The sequence below is a fragment of the Hetaerina americana genome, unplaced genomic scaffold (genome assembly GCF_022747635.1).
Source record: "Hetaerina americana unplaced genomic scaffold, ioHetAmer1.1.p SCAF_10, whole genome shotgun sequence".
In the NCBI taxonomy this organism is placed as follows: Eukaryota; Metazoa; Arthropoda; class Insecta; order Odonata; family Calopterygidae; genus Hetaerina; species Hetaerina americana.
This window is the reverse complement of record NW_027286070.1, coordinates 77,005,168-77,031,358: the sequence shown is the minus strand read 5'-3', so window position 1 is coordinate 77,031,358 and position 26,191 is coordinate 77,005,168. Positions and strand designations below refer to the sequence as shown.

Genomic DNA, 26,191 nt, shown 5'->3' with positions numbered 1-26,191 from the left:
TAAATCAATAATCATTTTATAATTTGTTAACTTACACATATTTTCATTTATTACAGCCAATAATGTTGAGGCATTGAGACATGAGTTATGTAAAAAATCTTACCACTCGCTTTTTGGGCCCAATCTCCTGCATTTGACTGCCTCAATGTTTCGTCTTTATTCTTCAGTCTGATCAGAGAATGCAATTCTACGGACTCAAATTCACTTGGTGGGATCCACTCATCATCTGACACATTTCCTAGTCGGGGTATGTCATAGAAGATGGTCTGAAAGTCAAACATTATTTAATTTAAAAGAGTTATGTAACAAAACTAATTTTCTTGTAAGCAAAACCACACAATTTTTTCCCAAATGTAGGTGAAAATATGTAGTGCCAACATAGCTATGATTTTAAATATATGCATGCATTAATCACATTGGAAACAGATGATGGGGAACTCTAAAATAAAACTGCCACCATCTCCGAATACCCTTGGAAGCAATTGGGTTATGGTTTCATATACAGGTAGGTTCTGGGATTACTTGGCATCTTCAAGTTTGGCTGCTCATTTCTGTGTTCAGGTCCACGGTATTGAAGGCCAAATAATAACTGCACATCCCACCTCATGTAATTACCAATTCTCCTCCTGAAATCCTTCTGAGAGCCCTGAGTGAGCAACATGCCTTGTTTTATCTTGAGTAATAGGTTATTAGTTTCAATGCTTTGATGCCAGCATGTCAAATAGGAGGGAATAAAAATGAACATGAAACACCTACATGAGGGACAGCCACCACACTCAAACAGGTCATTTAGAACTGGCAAGCAAGAAGGGGAGAACAGTCTGTTTTGAATCTATCAATATATTTGTTCAATGCATTCCATATTCATACAGTCCATTAATTTTTTGAGTGGGTAAGAGCACAATGATCAGGAAAAGAAGAGACGTGGGTCCCCACTTTAGAGAGCTCACAGGAACATCCTCCATTCGTCGAGTGCATCCACGTGTCCGCACAACCAAAACCCCTTGACGGTGCCCTCTTCATTCTCCCATGGCATTCAGTTGCGACTGGATGCACACCCACAGATTTACGGTGAAATCCATATTGTGCCATGGGAATAATCATTGCATTGATTCCAAATTGAAGTTTCTTCAATCATCAAGTGTTGAAAAAGTATCCAACATCTGGATATTAACATGTTGCCACAAGTACTGTATGGGTGGCCGTAAACTGTATTTTCTGAGGTGGAATTGGGAGTGTGGGTGCCCATCTTCTCTCTATTTTATGCTCATACTTGGATTTACAAAATGAAGCTGTGTGTCGTGGGGCAATGGAATTTTTTTCAAGAAACGAAGAGCATCAAAACATAATGCCTTTACAATGTATGCGTAAAAGAAGAGTGTCTTGTCTCCTCAGATGCCTTTTGATGAAATTTTGGATAGTCTTCATGGATAGGATGTGCTGGAAACAAGATTTCTCAGATATTTACATATATCCTGAAATACCCTCCATAGAACAAACTTCAAATTAATGAACTAATGAAAAATTAGTTTTCCTGGAATTCATCTCAACAAGGTTTCACCAATGCATACAAATGCACAAAGAATGAATCCATGCCGCAAGATATTATGATCACACACAATTTGAAACTGTAGAAGTATGGTCCATATCATACTTAGAATGGGTTCTATAAATGGATTCCCATCAACATAACCTAAAGTAATTTATGATTCAAGCTAGAAATGCAAAATTATAATTTGTTACATGCAAATGCAATTTAAATTAAATAATACAAAAAGAATAATTATACCAAGAAATTGATTCATTATAATTACTGAACATGTAGGCAATTAACAAATCTAGCATTGTAGCTATGGATATCATTATTCGTATTAAAACGTACATATATAATCATTTATTCTAGATTTTTTAAGATAACAGAGATAGACTCTTAGAATTCATGTACTATTGTCCATAGCACTTGTTATATAATGAGCAGAATCCTTTTTGGAAATGTCTAAGTGATTTTCAGGGGAGGAACCCTAAAGAGGATATGTATATCACATTATTTATCCATAGTAATTAGTTATTACCACAAGACATGTCACCCAATCAGAAGATATGCTAACTATTTCGTATCCATATCATGGAAATAACATTCCAAGTGAAATTTACTCTAGTTTAGGTCAACCCTTGAATTAATCATTGGTTTTGTTTAGCAAGATAATGCCTGGAATATCTCCACACGAATTAAGAAATAATTTGTATCAATGTAAAATGCAAGAAACAAGGTCTTCTGTAAAAATAATATCATTAATGATAGCAATATAAAGAGAGATTATAGGATAAAAAATAATTTGGGAAACATTTCAATTAGTATGCATGCAAAAAGTGCAAGTCCCAAATAATAATGAAGACGACTAATTTTAGGCCACTAAAGCTCTCATTTCAAACTGCATGCTTACTTGCTTACATGCTCTTTCACTACACTCACCTCCATGCTAAAATGATCCAGGGGATGAAATATTTTAAAGTAAAAGCTCTCTTTGAGTTTAAGAAGATTTCTCTGTGTGTTGCCACCTTGTTCCAAGCTGCTATTTACACATTCAAAAACAACTTTGAATTTATTTAATGTCTTCTCATAATTCTCCTTGACTATCACCTCCCACAATTTTTGTAAAACTACCTGAAACACAAACAAATAGTTGCTATACAAATATAATATTCACTTAATTCTCATTTTATTAATTTAATTTAATTTCATAGTGACCAAGAAACAACAAATTGGAAAATGGAAGGGAGCCACTGCAGGAAAGGAAAAGGAAGATACAAATTATATAACCTAAATTCTGAGCAAAGTATAACAAGGGTGTGATTCTTTCAGAGAGTGTAAATGGCTTTTTAAACATTAGTGAATAAATTAATGAAATATTAAAACAAAACTTCATTCATTTTTGGAAATTGTATGAGTAAAACTTTATGGAGCATCTGATGGCCAACTCCAGCAAAAGGTACAAACAAACAATTTCAAAATTAAAACAATGAATGTCCTTATATACATATACTTCTCTCGTCAGCATATTCATCTGCATCATATGACTTTAATGAGATTTCCGTCAGAGCCATTGCACATACAGTGCAGCCAGAGAAATTGAAGGAAAAAAATGCCAGGATTTTTCCAGGTTTTCCAGACCAAAATTTGGAATATTTCCACGTCCTAAAAGAATAGGCAATAACTGATTCCAGACAGATATCCTGAGATCCCAGATAAGTACATACCTGAGCAAAAAGACGGACAATGAATTGCTGAGCCATACACCATGGATGGATATACATAATGCACCTTCCAATGAATTCCTCCTGCTCACTCTGGGGCAAGGCCATGGAAAGGTGGAAGGCCACACACAAGAATGAGCTCATGCAGCCGGGTCTTTTAACACCTGCCTGAGAAATATTAGGATAATGACAAAATGAGTAAGGCAATGAGTTAATTTCAAACATATCAATCAGGAAAATCAAAAAAATTATCTTTTTTTAATAAAATTTTTTTAAGGTAATCTACCGGTTAAGGTAGGTTTTTGGATGGACACAACTACCAAACAAATATTTTATTACTCCTAACAAAACACAAAATCCATCACCCTACTCTATAGCACGTCCCTCTTCATCTCTGAGTACTTTCATCCTCCCTTCATCCTCCCTTCTTCCTCCCTTCATCCCGTCCAACATCCCTATCCTGTTCCTTCCCTTTCCTCTTTTGCCCAACATTCTACCCTCTATCACAGTCTTCAACATCCCACTGCCGGTCAACACCCCCTTCATCCACTTTTCCTGCCTCCATAGGATTGCTCCCAACAAACCCCTCTCTTCGCCCACCATACCAAGTACTTCCTCATTTGTTTTCTTCTCTGTCCATTTCTCCTTCTCCATTCTTCTCCACACCCACATTTCAAAAGCCTCCAATCTACGTCTATCCTCCTGCTTCAATGACCACGTTTCCGCACCGTACATAGCTACGCTCCATATCAAAGTTTTTACGAGTCTTTCTTAACATCCTTACTCAAAGTCCCCGTCATCAACTCCCTCCTCCTTGTGAAAGCCTCTTTGCCTAGCGCAATTCTTCTCCTTACGTCCCTACTACTTTGACCGTGTTGGTCCAAAACACATCCGAGATACGTAAACTGTTCTACCTGCTCTAGTTTTTGCCCTCCTATTTTAATGTTAAGCTTGGCCTTTTTCTTTCTAGAAAATCGCATAACCTTTGTTTTATTAATATTGATTCTCATCCCATACCTGTCTCACTGAATTTCCAATTCACTCAGCAATGCTTCAATGCTTGCAGCCCCTTGGCTGATTGACAAACTAAAGCTTGGCAATCAGCGAAGCTAACTGATTTTATGAATTCCCCGCCCACTTTCATTCCTACCTCCAGCTCTTCCCATGCCTCTTTGATCATTTCCTCTGCATACAGGTTGAACAGCAACGGTGATAATGGGCAACCCTGCCTTACACCTCTTCCTAACACTGCCCATCCGGACTCCCCGTTTCCCACTCGCACCTGAGCAGTCTGAGACATGTACAGGTAGCGGATTAGCCTCCTTCCCCTCCAATCTATTCCTATTTTCTGCAAAAATTCAGCCACAAAGCAAAACACAATTAAGGAGAAACTTGAAAGGAGGTGAAGTGGACGCATGGTGTATTGAATGACTACGAAATACTGAAGACTAAGACAGAGAAGAGAATACTGGAAGCATGAGGTAGAGAGAGGAGGAGATAAGGCCTGTTGCATTGAATAATGGGAGTAGGAAGCAAATGAAGCTTTAAAATGGTTTATTTTAATGTTGGGTAATAGGATATTTAGTTCCATGCAAGGTAGTGCTAAATGTAGCAATGCTTAGTCCCTGGGTCCACCAAAAACACCTTGACCAGTGTCCAGATGCCATTCCTATTGCCTTTAAGTGATTGGCAAATCACCCAAGGGGACCTCAGAGACTTTGTGTGCTGTTTTTAAAATGTTTCACACTTAGTATTTTGCAATCTCATTGGCTGGTGGGCCAACCTATCCCCAACATGTCCCTCCTTTCCTGCTACATCCACTCCCTCGTCCTGGGATGTAAAAATGCACTTTAGATGGAACTTCACTTCATTTTGTTCCCTGAAGATGATGTAATACATCGAAACACGGGCATAAACTATATCTTACCCGGTGGAAATTTGCTACCATCCATTGTTTATTGAGCCAATTATTAATTATATTTTGTGAGAAAACATATATTCCTCTCAGCCTATCATTAATGCATGTGCTGTTTTTGAGAATTACAGCAGTTACAATAGAAATTCAATGAACAGACAATAAAATCTGCCTCCATTGACATCTAAAAAATACCCCACAAGCTGTTACAATGGTGTTATGGTACCAGCCAACTATACATAAATATGTCACTCTAATTTTGAAAAAGGGGGTGGAATATGTCTGGACAGTATGTTGGGCATGAATGGTACATCGGTGAGGCCATAATACAAAGAGGTACATATGTATTAAGAAAAAATATTAAACAAGGATTAACATCAACTAAGTTAATGAAGACAAAAAATAAGCCCTACTGAGGTAAGACAAATGGTTTTTAATGTTTGTAATTTGTTCAAAGATCAAAAGCAATAGTTTTCAGGAAACACCAAAATCCTACATATAATCAGTAGAATAACTTTAAAAATAATAATGAATGATTAATATCATATAAGTCAAAACTATTTGGCCAATCCATATTAATTTAAGCTCAGCTGAGTTACACTATGAGCTCTTCACAAAACAGTTTTCATCTTTTGGTAAAAATGGTATCCTTAACTTTAGCACCTTATAATACTCACAGAAAGGTCAAAGACTAAATTAGCAATGTGTGAATTACCTGTTGAAACATCGTCCACATTCTCTGCCTTAAATTAGGGTAGTGAACGAGGATTCTAACCAGGAGCCATTCCTGCAAGTATTTGACACTAGGCTGGTGGCTCTCGACCTGCAGACTATCACAGAGGGAATCCATCAACTGCCCGCACTGTTCCTGAAGCGTTAAAAGAGAACGTGTCGCATGAAATGCAATAAGGGATGCCATACTCAAATACATCAGCAAGAACTTTAAATAATAAAAAGGAGAAAGTGGCACATAAAAAATTGTAACTTTGAAGTAATATCTAGCTATTTATGGCTAATTTACATTGTTATTTTAGGACATCAGCATATAATTTCAATACCATTTCAAATAAATGTCATCTCATCCCAAAACAATCTAATGTGCCAAATTAACTTTCTCTTGAAATCAAATCAGCTTAAGAGGGTTAAGTATTGATTTTTATTCCAAAAACTGAATGTAATAAATAATTTCTTTTATTTACCTTCCAACACATTAAATAATACTAGAATTTCAGGAATAGAAGAATGAACGCAATTGGCAGACAACAGAGGGCAATACGCTCAACTATATCTCCAAAACTAAAATTTGACAAAAGGCACTGTAAGATTTAATATCTTAAAACACTTAATATATGTACAACCTTTCGAAAGAGATAAAAATAACCAGACAGGTTAAATTACTTGGTTTACTTATAATCTCCATTGGTATAAAATTTTTCCCACATCAAGTATCAACGATATGTAACTTTACATATTCATAAAAACATATGAAAACATCCTTGTTATGGGTTCATGATCAACTTAATTTCACATAACCTTCAAAATGTTATACGACGTTATTTGTTTTATTATTAGTATTATTATAGGTTATCATTATCATGCCATGTTCATGCCATTTCAATTTCTCTACGCATAAGTTGATGAAATAACTGTATTGCCCTACTAAGCCTTATCCATTAAAAACTGTTTACCGAAAATCTTTGGGACCACAAGAAACATTTCATGTTAACTAAATTTTGCAGTAAACAAATTTCATCTGAACATTGTCACACACATTAAGAAGGAAGGGGAAGATGTTCTATTCTACATTCTTGTACCTTGAAAAAAAATTAATATATACAAACACACACACACGAGAGTATGGGTGGGAATCGAGACGTTGCGGTGGCTACCGTACTGGCTTCCCACCCAGAGGGCCCGGGTTCAAACCCTGGCGGTGTTGAATACTTTCCAGGGGTATCTCGATCACTACTTGACGTTCAAGAAGTCCTCTCGGGTTTCCCACCGGGTCAGGTTGCAGTACACCGACGTTTCGAAGGCTGACTCTGCCATCTTCTTCAGGGTGAAGTGACTCTTCTTCACTTCTTACTTCACTTCACCCTGAAGACGATGGCAGAGTCAGCCTTCCAAACGTCGGTGTACGGCAACCTGACCCGCTGGGCAACCCGAGAGAACTTCTTGAATACCATACGCCGGGAAAACCTGAGATCCTTCACTACTTGAGGTGCTTTTTGGAGGGCACTTTTGAGTGAGTACGCCGTCCGTCGGATGGGACATTAAGCTGCGGACCCTTTGGCGCCTTTTGTTATTAGAGTAGAAGGCTAATCCCGACGCCGGGTTTCTCTCCACCCTTCATCCTTTCCTGTCCTTCCCCTATGGCGCAAATGACCTCAGCTGTCGGTTGCCTCCCCTAAATACTACTACTAGGAGTGTGTGTTTTTATTTAAAAGAGGGAAGGGAAAATACTCTTTACGCACGCACTTACACCACACACAAGGACAAGTACGACATTGGGCTCGGTCTGGTCTCGCAAAGTCACCCAAGGGTGAATAACCACGGGTTCCTGGACGTATCGGAACACGGCCGGAATCATACCTGGTGACCCATCCCAAGTAAAAAACTACCCTCATTACATCCAAGACTAAGACTGTGTGTGTGTGTGTGTGTGTATAGCATTAGAGTACGCGTGTGTGTGCGTGCGTATATCGTGAGAGTGTGTTTAGTGTGAGTGTGCGTGAGCGCATGTGTATAGATTGAGTGTGCGTGTGTGTATAGCGTGCATGTGTATAGCATGCGTGTGAATAGATGATTTCGTTGTAGCAGCACAGGAGTGTTGAATTAAAAACTTGGACAGCAACAAACAATATAAGAACACATAAAAAGAACACTCACACGTTATTTCTTAATAATTTTGACGGAATTTGGCTCCGCCTTCATCGGAAGAAACAGTTCTTCAGTCCAGAAGGACTGAGTACTTCTGTTTCCTCCGATGAAGGCGGAGCTAAATTTCGTGTTCTTTTAATGTGTCCAGAGCTAAAAAAGTGTTCTTCTTATGTGTTCTTATATTGTTTGCTGTTGTCCAAGTTTTATATATATATATATATACTACAGGGAATATGAGTCCTGGCAACTACGGGGCTCGGCCCAATCGGCCGTGTGTCGTGCCCAGCAGCGGGGGAGGCAAGACTTCCGCGATCATCATCCCACGAAACACTTGCAAGGGAAAACTGGCTGCAGCAGGACAGAAGACGAAGGAGAAGAAGACCACATTAGTTAGAATAGGAACGTGGAATGTTAGGATAATGATGAGGACAGGGAAATTGGAGAATGTTGAGCGAGAGATGGAAAGGTGAAATATAGATATTTTAGGTCTATGCGAGGTGAGATGGAAGGATAGCGGGAATTACTGGAGTGATAATTATAGAATAATATACAGCGGCGGGGACGAGAGCCAACGAGCGGTTGCCATAGTATTAAAGGAAGAGGTAGGAAGAAGCATAGTCAACATTGAGTCGGTAACGGATTGATTATTACTAGTAGAGATAAAAGCAGAACCGACGAACGTGGTTATTATTCAGGTTTACATGCCACCGTGCAACCACAAGGAAGAAGAGGCCGATAGGATATACGATCAGTTAGAGGACATGATCGTGTGTGTTCCTGCAGGGAAACATGGCGACGGCAGGCGAAGGAAAAGATGGTGATGAGGCGGGGGACTACGGTTTAGGCATGAGGAATGACCGCGGGGAGAAAGCAGTTGAGTTCTGTAGGAGACAGGAGTTAGTCATCACCAACACTTGGTTTAGACACCACAAAAGGTGCAGGTATACATGGAAAATACCAGGTGACTCACAAAGGTATCAGCTAGATTATATCCTGGTTAGACACAGGTTTAGGAACAGTGTAATAAATTCGCGCAGCTTCCCGGGAGTGGATGCGGACTCTGACTACAATTTCGTTGTTGTGAAATGTAGCATCCATTTCAAAAAGATAAGGCTGGTGCGGCGAGTTAGAAAATGGAATGTAGAAGCGTTAAATGGATTGAAAAGGAAGTGGTACCAACAGTTTGTAGAGGATATCACGGAGGATGGTAAAGAGCTAAGTTCTGTCAAAGAAAAATGGGAAAGTGTCAAGAAAGGGTTATCGAAAGCCGCAAAAGGTACCATTGGAACCATTAACGCGAAAAGGACTAGGAAACCATGGATCACGGATGAGATGATTACAAAGATGGACGAGAAGAGAAAATGGAAGAATGTACACACGGAGTCCGGCAAAATGAAGTACAAAGAGTTAAACAATTAATTGAGGCGGGTGAAATTGAGGAAGGGTGAAATTGGTGCGCTGTACAGCAAAGTTAAATATTTACTGGGAAGTAAGAAAGGAAGTTCTATGCTAACAGTTAGAGATAAGGCAGGTGAGATAATAGCTGATACAGGAAAGATCCAAGAGAGATGGAAGGAATATTACATGACTCGTAAAACATTGATATGGAGCGTAGCTATGTACGGTGCGGAAACGTGGTCATTGAAGCAGGAGGATAGACATAGATTTGAGGCTTTTGAAATGTGGGTGTGGAGAAGAATGGAGAAGGTGAAATCGATAGAGAAGAAAACAAACGAGGAAGTACTTGGTATGGTGGGCGAGGACAGGGGTTTTTTGGGAGAAATCCTATGGAGGCAGGCTAAGTGGATGAAGGGGGTGTTGATCGACAGAGGGATTTTGGAAGAAAGTACTGACTGATGAAGAGGGACCTGATGTAGAGTAGGACACTGGATTTTGTGTTTTGTTAGGGGTCACAAAATATTTATTGAGTAGCTGTGTCCATCCAAAAACCTACCTCAACTGGTAGATTACCTAATAATAATATATATACACACAACACACACACAGTATCAAAAATTAGAAAACAAATTTTTAATTGGTGAACTAACCTAATTGATTCACCATTAGAGGTCAATAATAAAAAAATACAACACTGTTTACTAGTATTCATTATTGATCTAACAGATGCTCTGCCATTTGAAATTCCTACTATATAATATTTAATTCACTCTTTTTATTTTCCCAAATGTTAAGCTTTGGCACTACACGGGAAATTAGAGCAGGGATTCTTCTTTCTTTAAACCAGATGATCAGCTGAGCACACCAACGCCATTGTTTGCTCTGTGTGGATGCTTCTGTTTGGATTCAAACTTGCTCTTCTTGAATTCCTTATTTCCTACTATTTTTCAATAACTGTTGACAAGGTGAAATATGATATTCCAAATTCTGCGCAGATGACAGTTTTGGATCTACCACCATTATTAGCCACAACTTATAGCAGCTAAATTTACACTTTTAGTTGATTTCCACTACGATTATGCAAGCATTTAAGCATTTTCGGATAATTTGCTAATTTTTTTAATGAACTGCCATCTCCAAAACTAAAATTTACTCCAAAAATGAAGGTATCTTTCGCAGAATTTTTTAAAATTTACAAACTTGATACTTAAGAGAAATCAGCTGAATGTATATGAAAGGAGAATAATGGAAAGCAACATTAGCAAGATAGCCCTAGTTGCTTGAAGATGTTGAGTACAACTGAGGACTGTTTTGTTCATTTATTTCTCGACTTTATTGGGGCGAGATAGACTTCATAGTCCCATCTTCCACCAAACCCCTATATATTACATTAAAGGCAATTACTAACACCCAAGCCCTAGATAGAGGAAAATCCACCAGGGGGGAATTGGAGCCACGACCTCTCAGGGTCATGGGTTTGATCCTACGAGGATTATGGACCAAGACCATTAATGAACCATGCCTAAATTTTATGTCAATCGGAATTTTGTATTATCCATTTTGGTGTTAAGTGAGTCCCACTGAGTGATACTTCTCAGGGGCATATACATCATGGTTTGTGCATTTCAATCATGCAGTACAAACTTACCTCACTCAAGGACAATTCCAGCAATAAAAGGCTCTGCATTGCCCTTTGCTTTAGTCTATGAACATGAGAATTTCCATAGTATCGAGATTTTTCTTTGGTTGTCTGTAAAATATTTCGCCACAAGTGATCAGCAACTTCTCCGGATATATTCTGAGACGATAATTTGAACTCCAATGCATCCAAATCTATTTTCACAATGTTCATCAATATGGTAACTGCTTTAACATGGACATTAGTGCTACACGAAAGCTCACTATTTGGAAAATAAAGGTTATCAAACAATAATATTTCATTAACACAATTTATCCTCTCAAATGCATTCTTTAACATACCAGTATCGATAAAGAGCGAGGTAACATTAATTTTCATGTAATTATTCAGTGGGCTCATCTTCTCCACAGGGAGACTGAAATACTGGAACTCAACATATTTTTTTGGGAAAACATAATTTTAAAGTGACTTACCATGCCAGGGATGAATTTAAGCAATATTTTGGGCCAAAAGATAAAATATATTCACAAGTGTCTTTGTATATTCTAAAAAAGAGTTGCATTGAAATAATTATTTCATCTAGATATACAATCATCATTATTCTTGCCCAGCACACATATTTCAAAGGGACTTACTTTTGGTCCTTCCTGAGCACCGGCCCAAATACAAGGGCATCCACTAGCACCGTGTAATAGGACATCCACAGTACCGGTGACCTGATTTCCTTGCTCAAGTGGGTGACAAACATTTGAAAAATCCTTCCAACTGTTTGACCATGAATGTATATATCTTGCGAATACTGCAAATTATTAGCATCTTTAGTACACATATTTTTCAATTCACAATTGTGCTGGATTTATGCTGAGAACTTACCTTCAATGCATGCTTCTTATAATTGGGCACTGACATTATTTTCTCTTGAAACATCATCTTAATAAATTTTTCAATTGCGACCCAAAAATAATCCGACTTCTTGTGCTCAAATGTAGCCTTCCAGCATACAGAACAGCATTCCAAGGCTAAATCAAGCGATTCATCAATGATTTCTGGCAAAAGAATTTTTAGCACACTCATCACTGGAGATAGTATCTCTCTGCCACCTGTTTCCACCGATTCCATCGCATCAGACACGAACGATTTCACCTTCCTCATTGAGAGAACTGATTCTTTGGCTAGCCCACCAACTTGGAGAAGGGACTGCAGCATAGTCCAATGCAATTGCAAATATTCTGACTTGATGAGAGCTTGAAAGGTGTGATGACCCCTAGTGCAGCTGCTTTCACTTGATGTAACCACATTGTAAGTTCTACTAATATCCCCTGAGCATATCTTGTTTACCATGTATTCAGATAATTTACTTTTATACTTCTTAAAATATGGAATACCATGCAAGCAAGGATCCAAAAACAAACTGGCCAGCCAGGACAGGACTTTCATACTAAAATATTTTTTCAAATTCAACTCTTTTTGGGAATCAATAATGAGAAACGCATCATCAACTAAGCTCTCACTTGCTTTTAGAAAATAAGGAATCAATTTTTCCTCCTTTGAAATAACATATAATGCCTGTGTGTATGACTGGACGATGCTGTAATCATCCACATGCCCAACTGAAAACAGCCTCCTCCTGTAACAGCACACAACATCTTCAAGCAGACTGGAGGTGACATTCAGAATAACCCTTTTGGTGACATCATTTGAACTTGACGGGCTGCTACATTCCTCAATGAAGTTGCTTAATACCTGAATGTTGCAATCAATCACCGAATTAGGGACAAGAGGTCTCAAGGATATTTTCACACAAAACCTGAAGAGAGGGTCCATGAGTTGGCAAAATTCTTTGGCTTGATGCGCTTCTAATCCATCCAGAAGGCATGAGGCATCAAAAAGAAGAAGGCACATGCGTGTAAAAGCTTTGGCATTTATGCAAATCCCTGTGTTTGCTGCAGATGATGGATCAACAAATTGGGACAGAGAGCAAGATACAAAGTTGCTAGCCTTTTCTTTATTGATGAATGTCTTTAGCCAATTCACAACCAAATACCAAGACTCAGACCCCCTTCTGAATGCTTCATTGCTACAAAATACCCCAAAAATATCAGCCAGGAAAAACAAACTAGTATTTTTATCCAAAAAATTGACCATCATAGCAAGTAAACATGACTGGACAGCACCCCGTATCAACGGACTGTGGGTATGAATTGTGTTAGTCAAAAACAGCTTCATTGTTGCCAATGACGAATTATTCCAAGGCTTATCCTCTACAGTAAAGGAAGACAATGACCTCATCACAAAGAAAAGAGACGTAGGGCCCCAGTTGATGCTGCACATTCTTGAAAGAATCAGAGAATAAAAGTTATGTCTTATTTTTTGAGGCATACTTTCAAAGGAAGAAAATAATTTTTGAAGACCACACTCGATATCAAAGTCACTTTCTTGCTTGACAAATAAGTAGTTGTTATTCAAGGTTTCAATAACTGGATATAGAATAAAATAATCTACATTCACTGATGGCAAAGAATAAAACTTGAGATCTTGAGTAAGAAACAAACGCAATCCCCATTTAACAATTGAGTTGCTATCATGATTGAACATTCCCAGATAGACAGGTAAATTCCAGGCAGCTGATATAGATGCACTGAATTTTGGGGAAGTGGAATTTTCATAATTCTTTAATATGGGTTCAATTAAGTGAGTTTGCTTTTCTTCCAAGGCTTCCAGAACCAAAAAATATTCACTCCAAACCTTCATTAAGTCGTTAGTGGCATAACTGTGCCAACTAAGTAACTCCAAATTTAAACTCATTCCAATTTGCTCAGAATTTAATTTAACAAAATCTAATGCCTTCCTCAGAAGAAGCCTTGATTGTTTCCTTATCAAGGGATCTTCCTGACCAAGTCCATAAAAAATTACTTCCCATAAAACATTGTCCTTCACCAATACAATTCCATTTTCCTGGTCTTCCTTTAACTTTGGAGGGAAAAGATAGTTAACAAGAGAACATAGAATAGAGTAAATTTGGTGACATTTGAACTCGTTCCACTTAAGCCCCTTCCACTCACGTTTAATGCGACTCCACAGATCATCTAACAAAGGCACTTTGACAGGTAGACACGAAAACCTTGGATATATCTTCAATAAAGTGTGACTCGAGAGAGAATTATTATCATTAAATGCTAAATCAACAAAAATAGTCCCAAAATTCAGGGGATCATTTAGAACAAGAAGCTGAGGAGAAGAAAGGCTTTTTAAGGATTTTTTTTCCGAAAGCACAATTAGAATTGACTCAACTAAATTTAAAATATTGACCGGGGAGACGACTGAACCTTCATAACTGCATACCCCTGATAATAAGAAATGTCCAAGGCACTCTTGGCAAGTCTTCAGCAAACCTGTTACAATGTCTATAAAGTCATTTTCATTCAGCATCCACAAATTTATTTCCAATACATCAGAATTCACTGCAGGGCATGAATTATCAAAATCCAATAAACACAAGTCCACGGTCTGTTTACATGTTTGTAATGAGATTATACTCGTTTTTAACGGTCCAGTATCTTCAACTAACTCAAATTTCATGAGTAGTAATAATCTCAGGCTCTGTAATCTACTAGAACCTAGTAGGACACTGGTAACACAGCTGGACTCGGAGTGGAAAATGTCATCAATGAGCCCATTAACTCTTTCCATAACAGTAACATTTCCACTCAAACTTAAAAGTTTAATAAAATGATTGGCGTAAGTAAACTCAACGGCCAACCTTTCACGTAAAACCTCCGTCATTTTTGGCACTTCAAACACCATTCGAAACTTGAACTAAACAACTACACTGTACATGTAGTCGAAACTAGTTAACTGAACTTAGCCCACGAAGAGTTAACTGAACTTAGCCCACGACTATCTACCGGCCGTTGGAGCTCTGGATTTTTCAGTCATGCCAACGTAAATATTTTTGCCCGAAGTAACTAAGTAAATCCCCTAAACCATTGCAGTAATCCGACTACAACGGACATATTATACTCAGTGATACTCCCTGTAATAACTTGCAATTGTAAGACCGGGATGAATTATGTAGTATACGATATACGGCCCTAGAGAGACAACTACGCTGAAGTTAGCCCGAGCGGGAGGGCGTCTGTTATAGCAAAAACTAAGAGGTCGTAACGAAAACGTTTTTGACAATATCTGCTCGACTAGAAAAGTACTTTTCTTGAAAACCACTAAAACACTAGGCAATGCCTGCTCTATCACGACGTAGGCATAAAAACCACATCCATAGCCTAATGTAGCATCCAGGGCCCAGTGCAATCACCAGAGTCGCCTTTTCACACCAAAAACAAGAAATTACTTCACAATATCTCCTAAACTAGAACATTTTTCCCCTAAATTTTACAATACACACTAGGCACCACATATACCTTCGGCAGTCTTTCGCTTACCCCATGCTCATGGCCTAGTTTAGTAGCCAGGGCCCACCAAAAGTGACTACGAACCGACACTGAACTTGGCCCATGGAGATAGGTTTTTTCAAGTTGGTTCTTTTATGTAATCTATATTATTTCTAATACGACCGTTTTTTCGTCTTCAAAAGCATGTCTCGGAAAAAAACATCCTACGGCCAGAACAGCTTGGCTTTCGCGAACACGTGTCGGCCATCCACCAAGTCCTTCGCCTTTGTGAAAAAATCTCCCACGGTTTCAACCAGAAAATGGTCATAGACGCTGTGTTTTTAGTTGTCGCCAGGGCCTTTGACCGTGTCTGGCACGAAGGTTTCCTTACAAACTCCATCTCCCTCGCTTTCCTTCCCCCCTCCTCCGTATTATCCAGAGCTTCCTTTCGCATAGGCAATTCGTCGTGTCATCGGGCGACTCTCTCTCCTCGACGCGACAAGCGGAGGCTGGGGTGCCGCCAGGCTCTCTCCTCAGCCCCCTTCTATTCAATATTTACGTGGACGATTTACCATTTTCTCCCCTTACTTCAGTACTCATGTACGCCGACGATACCGCGATCGCGGCATCATCCCGACAATGCCATACCAACATCACGAAACTTAACGCTCGCCTCAGAAAAATACACGCCTGGAAAAAACTTGGAAAATCAACGCTGACAAGAGTACACACATTCATTTCGAACGTACGCGTAAACTACCCTCGCACATCGCTCTACTCTTCAATAAACACAGGATTCCGCGAGACTCTTCTCATCGATTTCTGGGTATAGTCTTGGATTCAAAGCTTTCTTTTTCGCCGCGCTTGGAATATTGCCGCCGAAAAGCGTTAGTCGTGAGGAACCAACTCGGCTTCCTTACCGCTAGTGGTTCCTCTCTCTCCCCAGCCGAGCGAATCCGCCTGTATACGGCGATTATCCGACCGCAGCTCCTTTACGGCTGCGAGATATTCGCTGTTCGCAAGTCGATCTGGTCCAAACTGAAAATTTCCCAAAATAAATCCACCCGGGCCCTGTCACGCATCGGCAAACTGACCCGGATGGCCGATGTCCGTCTCGCCCACAATCTTCCTTCCGTCGCGGAATTCATCCGGACCCACAAGCGACGTCATTTAGTTCGCGCTTGTTACAAACCGGAAACCCTCTCCTCCGAAACATCTGGGATTACACACCCCCACGCAAGAAAAAGTACACACTGCCTAGAGATAGTATTACTCTGACAAATTCCAAAGAAACTGCGGAAGATGCCGCAAGAGTAACTTTTAACGGAGTCATCCGCTAATATGCATTTCAATACAACAATTTCAGAGTATAAAAATCATTCGCCTTGACTGGGATTCGAACCCAGATCCCTCAATATCCGGTCGAGTGCTTTAGCCACTTAAGCTACCGTTAAACCACTTAAGTGTACAACACCATGCTCGAATAGAACCTCGGCCAAATCATTGAGCCGTACTCCCAAGTCCAGGTGAGTGGGGTAGCTGTGCTGTGGATTGCATGCCAATGCCAGCTGGCAAACATAAGAACTGATTGCCAAGTTCCAGTTTTCAAAAGTGGTCACGTTTTCTACCAATCCCTGTCACTCTGTTGTGCCAGAAAGTGTTCCACTGATTTTTAAAGCCTTATGTATGTCCATCTAGGTTTGAAGGGAGTTTCAAGTTAACGGCTTCCGACTGCAGAGGTCTGCTTCTATGTTTGCTGTGGGCTGGCGTGAGGTATGGTGGAGAAATGCGAAATGAGTCCACTTTTGTAATGATGGATGGAAAATTATAGTTAACTCTGAATTTACCATTTCTCTCGCAACTCCTCCAAATTTTGTTATAGTTAGAATATTACTGTCAATCAATTGGTTTTTGACCCTACCAGGAGCAATTATTATTACTCCCGCCAGCACTGCTCTAAGGGTCATCGGAACGCACAAGCTCTTCCACCACGGGTGTGTGTGTGTATATATATATATATATATATATATATATATATATATATATATATATATATATATATATATATATATATATATATGTGTGTGTGTGTGTGTGTGTGTGTGTGTGTGTGTGTGTGGGTCGCGGTAGTCAAGTGGGTAGAGCATTGGACTGCTGACCGGAGGGTCCCGGGTCCGATTCCTGAGCAAGGCACTCTGTGCACCTGCAGCTCCACCCAAGTTATGTGATTTTTCGGGTACCAGATCTTCCAGGGAAACCATAACCGGCAGAGGGAAAGTAACTGGCCCCCCTACCCTGATGCGTGAATTTCACCCCCCATCGGGCTTAGTACTGGGTGAACTCTACCATAACCTACTAAACCGACCTTTGGGTTGATTACTGTGTTTATGGTTTATATATATATATATATATATATATATATATATATATATATACATAATTGGACAGCAACAAACAATATAGAGACATAAAAAGATCACTCACATGTTATTTCTTGATCATTTCGACGGAATTCTGCTCTGTCTTCACCAGAAGATATAGATGTAATGACTGCTGGAATAGGAGAGGATACCCAGTCCATATCATCGAGGAAGATGCAAAACTCGCCCTTTTTTCACTGCTCTTCCCCATTCCTTCCCACCATATATCTCTCGCACCCTTACCTTACTCCTCCTGCACATCCAAGAATTTCGTTTATCTTATGACCTGTAAACCTTGCCCGGCCTTTTACATTGGCCAACATTTGGATTAACAACCACCGGGCCTCGTGCAATCCCTCCTCCCTGTCCGCGGGTCTTCCTATCCCTAAACATGCTTTCCATCATAACACCCCCTTCAACCAGTGCTACAATGTTTCTTTCCTAGCGTCCCTTGCATCATCCGACAACCCTATAGAATTAAAAACTCTTGAAACTGCATTCATTCAGCTTTCTATTTCCTATCAGCATCCGGGCCTCAATGTGGTTTACTAGTGAGAATGGTGTGAATTGTCACTTAGTGGATGCAATTCATATCAGTGAGTAGAATACCTGGTTCTTCCGCATGAGCTATGGTGTGCAAGGCCTTTGTTTTGAATTAAAGCATCTTGAGTACGACTTGGTAAGTTGGTCTTGGATGTTGCAATAGGTGTGGTGAGCAAATTATTTTCTTTTCCAATTGTGTCTCAATTCCACCTCCTCCCTCTCACTCCTTCCTTATCTCCGCTCCCCTCTACTAGCCTCCTCTCCCTTTCTCCTCCTCCAACCATTCCTCTCGCATCCCTCTCCTTTCATATGTCAGCAGTCAGTACTTCTGTTCCTTGCGAAGGAGACAGAGCTAAATTCTATCAAATTTATTAAGAAATAAAGTGTGATTGTTCTGTTATCATTTGTGGTGGTCCAAGTTTTTTATTCAACACTTCTGTGTTACTTTGACAAAATCATCGATACTGTTGCTATGAGCAATCACCGAGACATCTCCTGTCAACAAGCTGTAACTACCTTTTACAGTGTCCTATTCTTCCCTTCACCACTGTTTCTCTTATTTTTCTTTTTCCTCTTAATCTCCATGCGAACACCCTTCCTATTTATTTTTTCACCCTTCTCATGATGAATGACTTTGATCATTCATCATCTTGGTTACGCCAGATTAAGAAATTTTCTCTCTAGCTCGCCCAATTAACTTCCATTCTGAATTTCTTTCGGCTACATTGCATTGGGTATCATTCCCAATGGTTTATGCATTAAGATCTTTTTATCAGGCCTACCTTCCGTCCTACATCCCAGTCTACATGCGCCAAAGTTTCATCAGTCCTTTCTATTTTGCATGCTAGTCCGGGATCAATACAATAGCCTCATTCACTTAAACCACAATCCCACACATTCCCTCATCAACATTATTTCTCTCACTTCCCCACATCTCCTCCCGAATGTAAACCGAATCCTGAAATCGACTCTCCGCTCCCTTGAGTTCGGACACAGAAAAGCATTAAATGAATTGTCCAATCTGTGAACTTCTTACTTCCGCCAAGGCCTTGCCTTACCTCTCCAACTTGTCAAACCTAGCCCTCCTCCCCCACCCCTTTACCTGCACAAACCGGATTTAGTGACTAGTTTCCACCTTCCCCCCCTTCAACCGGAATTCGACCTAGCCGTTTCCACCAAGCAAACCCTTCTCAACCCACCCCTTCCCTGCCCATCGACCAAACAATAGATACTGACAACTACGTGCTGAACCTCTCTGGCACCACCCTGAATGAGCACCAAACCTCACTTCTGGGAAAAGGCCTCTCATTCTCCCCCAACCGCAAGGTTAATGGCATGACCAACCTCGAAGACGTCATAAATTTTGCCACAAACCTTAGATGGCAACATTTCTGGGCGATGCAACCCGGCGCTCTTCAATTCCTCGCACACATACACAGCGCCCTTACTTCCGGCCACCTTCCCACCTTGAACCTCAACCGCTCCCTCCAAATCCCCCAGTCTAAATCTTTATCAATCTTCTCCTGTCCAAATCATCTAGTCCTTCTTTCCTTAAATATCCAAACCCAAAACCTAATCTCTCCCCGGCCGAAGTAGCTGATTTAAAAAAACTAACACGCAACCCCAACCCAGTCATCACTTTTGCTGACAAAGGTTTGACAGTGGTAGTCCTTAACACTGCAGACTACCTACAAGAAAGTGACGGATTACTCTCCGACACGTCTTCCTATCAACATATTCCTGCTGACCGTAACCCTGCATTTCAAACAGAAATAATCGCTTTTCTCCGAGACAACGGCCCTAAGGAGAATCCATCCCCCAGGGACATCTCCCTCCTTCCCCCTTCCCAACCACACATCCCTCACTTCTACATCCTTGCTAAGATCCGCAAACCCAACAACCCAGGCCGCCCTTGAGTCTCCTCTCGTAGCTCTCCGACCGAAAGAATTTCCGCCTTCGTGGACTACGACCTCCAACCTTTAGTTCACTCCCAACCCTCCTTTATAAAAGATACCTACCACTTCCTCAGATTGCTCCACTCAACTTCCCTCCCTCCTGACACCCAAATCACTATGGCTACTATTGATGTCACCTCCTTGTACACATCCATTCCACACCAAGAAGGCCTTTCTTCCCTACGCCACTTCCTCTGCAAACCTCCTACCCCTCACATCCCCAGCACCGATTTTCTCATTGACCTTTTTAATTTGATTCTCACCCGCAACTCCTTTTCTTTCAACAATAACTATTACCTCCAAATAAAGGGCTGTGCCATGGGAAGTAGATTCAGCCCTTCATATGCAAACCTCCACCTGGGTGTCCTGGAAGAGAATTTTCTTTCCAATTATCCTCTGCAATCACTCCTGTGGCTCCGATAAATTGATGACATCTTTCTACTCTGGCCACGTAGCATAGATTCCCTAAATTCCTTCATCTCCCAACTCAATGATTCCTCATCTCTGTCTTTCACCTCGACCGTTTCATCCTCTCATATCACCTTCCTCGATGTCAATATTTCCCTTAGCAATAACAAATTCCTGACCTCTGTCCACACTAAACCCACTAATAAGCGGCAATATCTTCATTACGACAGTTGCCACCCCTCCCATACCAAGCGCTCCCTCTCTATCACCGTATTTGCAACCATCCCGAAACCCTCACAAATAATTCAAAAACCTTCACCACTCCCTCCTCCAAAGAGGATGCCCAGATTCTCCCCTCCATAAAAAAATACTCAAACAACCTACACCCCCACCCTCAACCACAGACTCCCACCGGGTCTAATTGCCGTTTACTGATGAGAATGGTCCAAATTGTCACTTTGTGGAGGTGATGTATATCGGAGAGGTGAATACTTTGTTCTTCCGCATGAGTTTTAGTGTGTGTGGCCTTTGTTTCGACTTGCAGGGTCTTTATCATGACTTTGTAAGTTGAAACTTGGGTCTTGGATGTTGCAACAGTTGTTGTGAGCAGATTTGTTTTCTTTTCTGATTTTGTGTCAATTCTACCTCCTCCCTCTCCCACCTTCCCTATCTCTGCTCCCCTCTCCCCCAACCATTCCTCTTGCCTGCCTCCCATTCTCCCCTTCCCCTGGCTCCTTTCCCTTCTCTCGCACCCCTCACCTCTCCTATTCCAGCAGTCATTGCTTCTATTTCTTCTGATGAAGATGGAGTTGAATTCCGTTGAAATGATCGAGAAATAACGTGTAAGTGATCTTTTTATGTTTTTTATATTTTTTGTTGCTGTCAAAGTTTGTTATTCAATATTTCTTTGTTACGTGGTCGAAATCATCTATATGTGTCTAAAGAATATGGTTTTTCTTCTTCCCCAATCATCTCCTCTGGTAGAAATATGGTGGCAGCCCCATAGATGTGATGGGGGAAGTGGAGGGGTCTGCAGAGGAGGTCATTGGCTTATTTCGGAAGAATGGTCCGCTAAGACATCCTGCACAAAGTAATTGCACACCCAAACATCTAAGTCTCCTGAGGGAATAAGTGATAACTTGTCCCTCTGCGCCCAGACACAGCTTACCCTCCAGAAGGTAAGCTGTGTCTGGGTGCAAAGGGACAAGTTATCACTTATTCCCTCAGGAGACTTAGATGTGTGTGTGTGGGTGTGCAATTACTTTGTGCAGGACTTCTTAGTTGCCAGCAGTAAGGACTGCATGCTAATGATTGGTGGTAACTCAGCGACCAAGGTCTGTTGAATGTTTCCTTAATTCCTCTGCAAAACGAAACAAAGGAAGGATATTGGAATAATATCATTATTATTGTTTAATGAATGAATTGTTTTAATGTAGATTTTGTTTGGGTTCAAGGCCAACAATCAATACATTTCTTAATGTTGTTCAAAAGAGCACGTCGTGACACTCCACTATACAGTGCAGTGGACTATTCTTCCATAATGCATTAAGCCGCTCTCTTCCCCTTCCATCCAATCGCTGCAATTCCTGCCTCCTGCTTGCCCAAAAATTATCCCCCTTTTAAATGTCTTCTAGATTAGACTGACATTTGCGCAAAATGCAACGTTTCTTCGAATAAATCAAGGTAAGTGCATTTAATTTCTCGAATTACTCCTGGCTCTGATTCACCGCGATATTTGGGTCTAATGTTGCATTACTGTCTTTCCTTATCACTCTTTGATGGGTGGCTCTTAACCTTGGCCATTGAGGTTTAAGTATTTCTATTTTACAGGCACCTGCTTGGAAATCTCTTATGTATTTTCACATTACAATAACGATGCACATTATTTTCTATTATTACAATTTCTGTTTGCATAAAAGTTTCTCGTATCACAGTAATAGACATTTCATCCATTTTTTGATAACTGTTTCAACAGATTCTTCCTGCTCCTAATAAAATCTTTACCAAAGGAATGTCAATTTTTGGTGGGCAGCACTACAATTTTCCAAAGATGCCTCCTTATTTTCTAGTAACATCCTCTGCAATAAAGAATGCATATATTTTTACGTCGACGGAGCAGAGTCTGGAGTGTATATGTTTTTCTGATCTTGTTCAGCTCCTCCTTCGATTCAGTCTTTATCTCGTCAATTGTAGCATAGTATCAACCCTTTTTGAGCCTCTTCAGTTTTGGGAACAAGAAAAGATGAATAAGATTCAATGCGTTGATATACAAGTGGGGCCCGATAATAAATAAAACGGTCTTGGGATTAATTCCCAAACATTGCTACCCACTGCTTTTTGCTTAAGAATAACATCCTTGTGAATTGGCTCTGTGAAATGACATTGGAAGTTATTTCTTTAAAGACACCATTGATGCCATTTCATGGATGCCATTTGAGTGTCTATAGCATCGCAGACATAGCATTGACAAACGCATTGCTTTGTGATAAATCATTTGCCAAAATCATCTCACAAAACAATGTATACATGAGATTTGGAGAGTTAATTTAGGGAGTTTTAATGCACTGGATTATTATGCTGTACTTAAAGACTGTGAAAATATAAGTTTTAATAATTCCAAGGTTAAGCCTACGGGATAAATCAAATAATTTTGCAGCCTGCAACGAAGATTTAGTCCATTGTATATAAGTTCTCTTTAGAATATTGAAGGCAGTGATTGATGGGAGATTGTTAAGTAAGCAAGGAACGGGAAAGAAAAGCATTGGGATTAAATTAAATAAGTTTGCATTATGGACGAGACAAATTGCAACGTTGTCACTACATAAGATTATTATTGCTGCCCAAGTAGATGAATGATTCAACGTCATTCCACTAGTTTCACTCCTCGAATCGTGATATCTCTGGATTCAGCTTCTCTGTTTCACACACAAGGATTTTTATTTTCTTCTTGTTGATGTTAATATTATATTCCCAAAGTACTTGGTTTGTTGTAATCAGATTTGCTTGCAGGTCCTCTTGCATCTTTGCTACTCCTGCGATCATCGTCTGCGAACCACAGCATGTTAATTCCTTTGCCATTCGCCTTGACTCCTTTGATGCCCAATTCTTTTGCTTCCTTCATTGACTCTTCTACATATACGTTGAATAGTGCTAGCGATTGGCATCCCCGTAAAACTCCTCTGTTTATTATGGCTTCTATTATCCTTCAGCTTCACATTTGCATGGTGGTTATTATTAGTAGTTGCTTATCTGATTACCTTTAAAATTGTGTTTTAGCAAGAGTCTGATTCACCTAATTTCTGTTAACTATTCAGTAGTTATTATTGGGTTATTATTACTCCTAAAGACATGGCCTTATTTGTTTTCCTTTGATAATTTATATGCCTATCTTTTCATGAAGAATGTCAAGCTACTTTTTATCATCATGATTAATGAATTGCCTTGTTATATGAAACCTACATCTGTACTGTATGCTGATGACACCACTTCAGTCTAAAAATATCAACACCTAGGAGATGCAAAGGTATGATCTAGCGTGCCAAGACAGGCTAAGGATGGTAATGGTTTGTTATCATTCATTAACATATAAATACTCACAAAACTAAACATTTTGTATGCAGTTTTATATGAAAAATTACTGATGTTGAAACTGCTAAAATATTATGAATTTATATTTTAACAAAACTAAAATGGGAGACCCACATCAGTCAGATCTGTAATTGACTGAGCAGAGCTCTTTATATCTTACTGAAACTGAACTTTCTCATTTCAAATGAATAGTATTAAACACTTTGCCATGCCTTCTTTCAATGTCGTTTGAATTATGGCGTTGAGTTTTGGGGACATTCCCCCGAAACGTGTCATGAAAATTGGCTACGACAACAGAGCTATTTGCTCTTTTGCTTATGTACCACATGATACCTGCAAACCTTTTTTATCATGACTGTACATAGTTTATACATCTTTAAGGCTCTGATTCATGTTAAAGTTAACCTAGAAACTTAACATTTAAGATCTGACATCCACAGCATCACCCCAAGAGATAACGCAAATCTAAGCGTTAATTGTTGCAGATTGCCATTTACTTCCGGCACATTTCATAATGTGAGCATACGATTGCATAAATATCTACCTACTCAGTTGACATTTGACCGTATCCAGAGTTTCAAGAATCGGGCATATAACTGGTTACTTGCTCACTCATCCATTTTACTCATTCGATGAATTCTTTCATGACAATCTCCATATGTTACACACTATGCTTGCTATTTCAGGAGAGTAGGAAGAGATATCTATAATTTCAAAAGAGACGCAGGACAAAGTGAAGAAACACCAGCGCCAACAATTCTCACGGGCTTTTTCATTATTAAATTCCCTGAAGAGACATTAAATAGTATGCCTTCGAATGCCTGCAACGAATACAATAAGTTGTTTAATTAAGCGTCAACCTCCGTTCTTACATTTGTAACCATACAAGATTTTTCGTGTTCCTTTTCCATTTCAGGCATTCTCTAAGTTTTTCAACCTGAAGCAGCATATCCTTGTTTACGCCAATAAAAAGCCATACCGTTAAGAATTTGCTCCATGTTATTCAGTTGGAAAGCCTATAGCTTGTGTGTGGACGAACTGCTGTTTCTGAAGCACGCCATATTGTTTGTTGCGACTCACACATTCGGCAACGCTGTTGCCATGACAATAATAACAAACAAGTGATGAACGAAAGCTATGGAATTAAAGACAAAACAGCTGTAATTCCATTAATGAAATTTAGTATGCTCTTAATATACTCTGTTCTTGTTTATAAGGTAAAAGGATCAAATACTGACGAGGAAAATCAAATGTTTGGACGCACACTTGAGACATAACGACGCATTAGTTTCTCCGTTCAATAATTCTACGATGGTCAATGCAGATGTGTTTCTTTCTTGTGAGCATCGCTCAATTAGTTGTTTCTGCTGTATCGGGGCTACGTTTTGGTAATAAAATAAATAATTGATGACACTTTTGGGATAGTATATGAAATAGGAAAGATATAAATGTATAAGAAAGGATACGAGCCACGGCGCATTAGTGCAAACGCCTGGGTTACGTTTCCAGAAATGCATGTTAATACTTCATAGTTTATTGCTTGCTCGATTTCCTCTTAACTTCCAAAATTCCGCGTGCTTTGATCGTTCGTGGAATCACTGCAATACGGGTAAAAAAATAATATGAGTACAGTATACCACAATGGAAATGCTCTCTAATGTAAATGGGGCTATTGGATAAATAAAAAAGAGAGAACAAAATCAAACACGGACGGTGAAGTAATATGAATACCACAACGCCATTGATTCAATATTTAAAAAGTTGGTCTCGCACGGCCACACATTATTGTAGGAGCGAACGTG

The 26,191-nt window shown here is 39.7% G+C and overlaps 1 protein-coding gene across 2 annotated transcripts in view; it reads right to left on the bottom strand.

Annotated features, from left to right (window-relative positions):
* The window catches only part of LOC139700287 (probable methyltransferase TARBP1), a 39,734-nt gene extending 13,785 nt beyond the window's left edge, over positions 1–25,949 (bottom strand). The window contains exons 1-9 of one of the 2 annotated variants that reach the window (XM_071598924.1): positions 25,856–25,949; positions 11,961–12,416; positions 11,723–11,886; positions 11,561–11,632; positions 11,097–11,349; positions 5,886–6,038; positions 3,259–3,423; positions 2,474–2,665; positions 104–266 (exon numbers count right to left, since the gene is read on the bottom strand). In XM_071598924.1, the coding sequence (XP_071455025.1) occupies positions 104–266; positions 2,474–2,665; positions 3,259–3,423; positions 5,886–6,038; positions 11,097–11,349; positions 11,561–11,632; positions 11,723–11,886; positions 11,961–12,416; positions 25,856–25,906 (1,669 nt within the window). In that variant the 5' untranslated portion in view covers positions 25,907–25,949. Of the gene's footprint in view, positions 1–103; positions 267–2,473; positions 2,666–3,258; positions 3,424–5,885; positions 6,039–11,096; positions 11,350–11,560; positions 11,633–11,722; positions 11,887–11,960; positions 14,988–25,855 lie in introns of those variants that run through there. The other variant, XM_071598923.1, reaches the window with a different exon arrangement.
* Between the last annotated feature and the right edge of the window lie 242 nt (positions 25,950–26,191).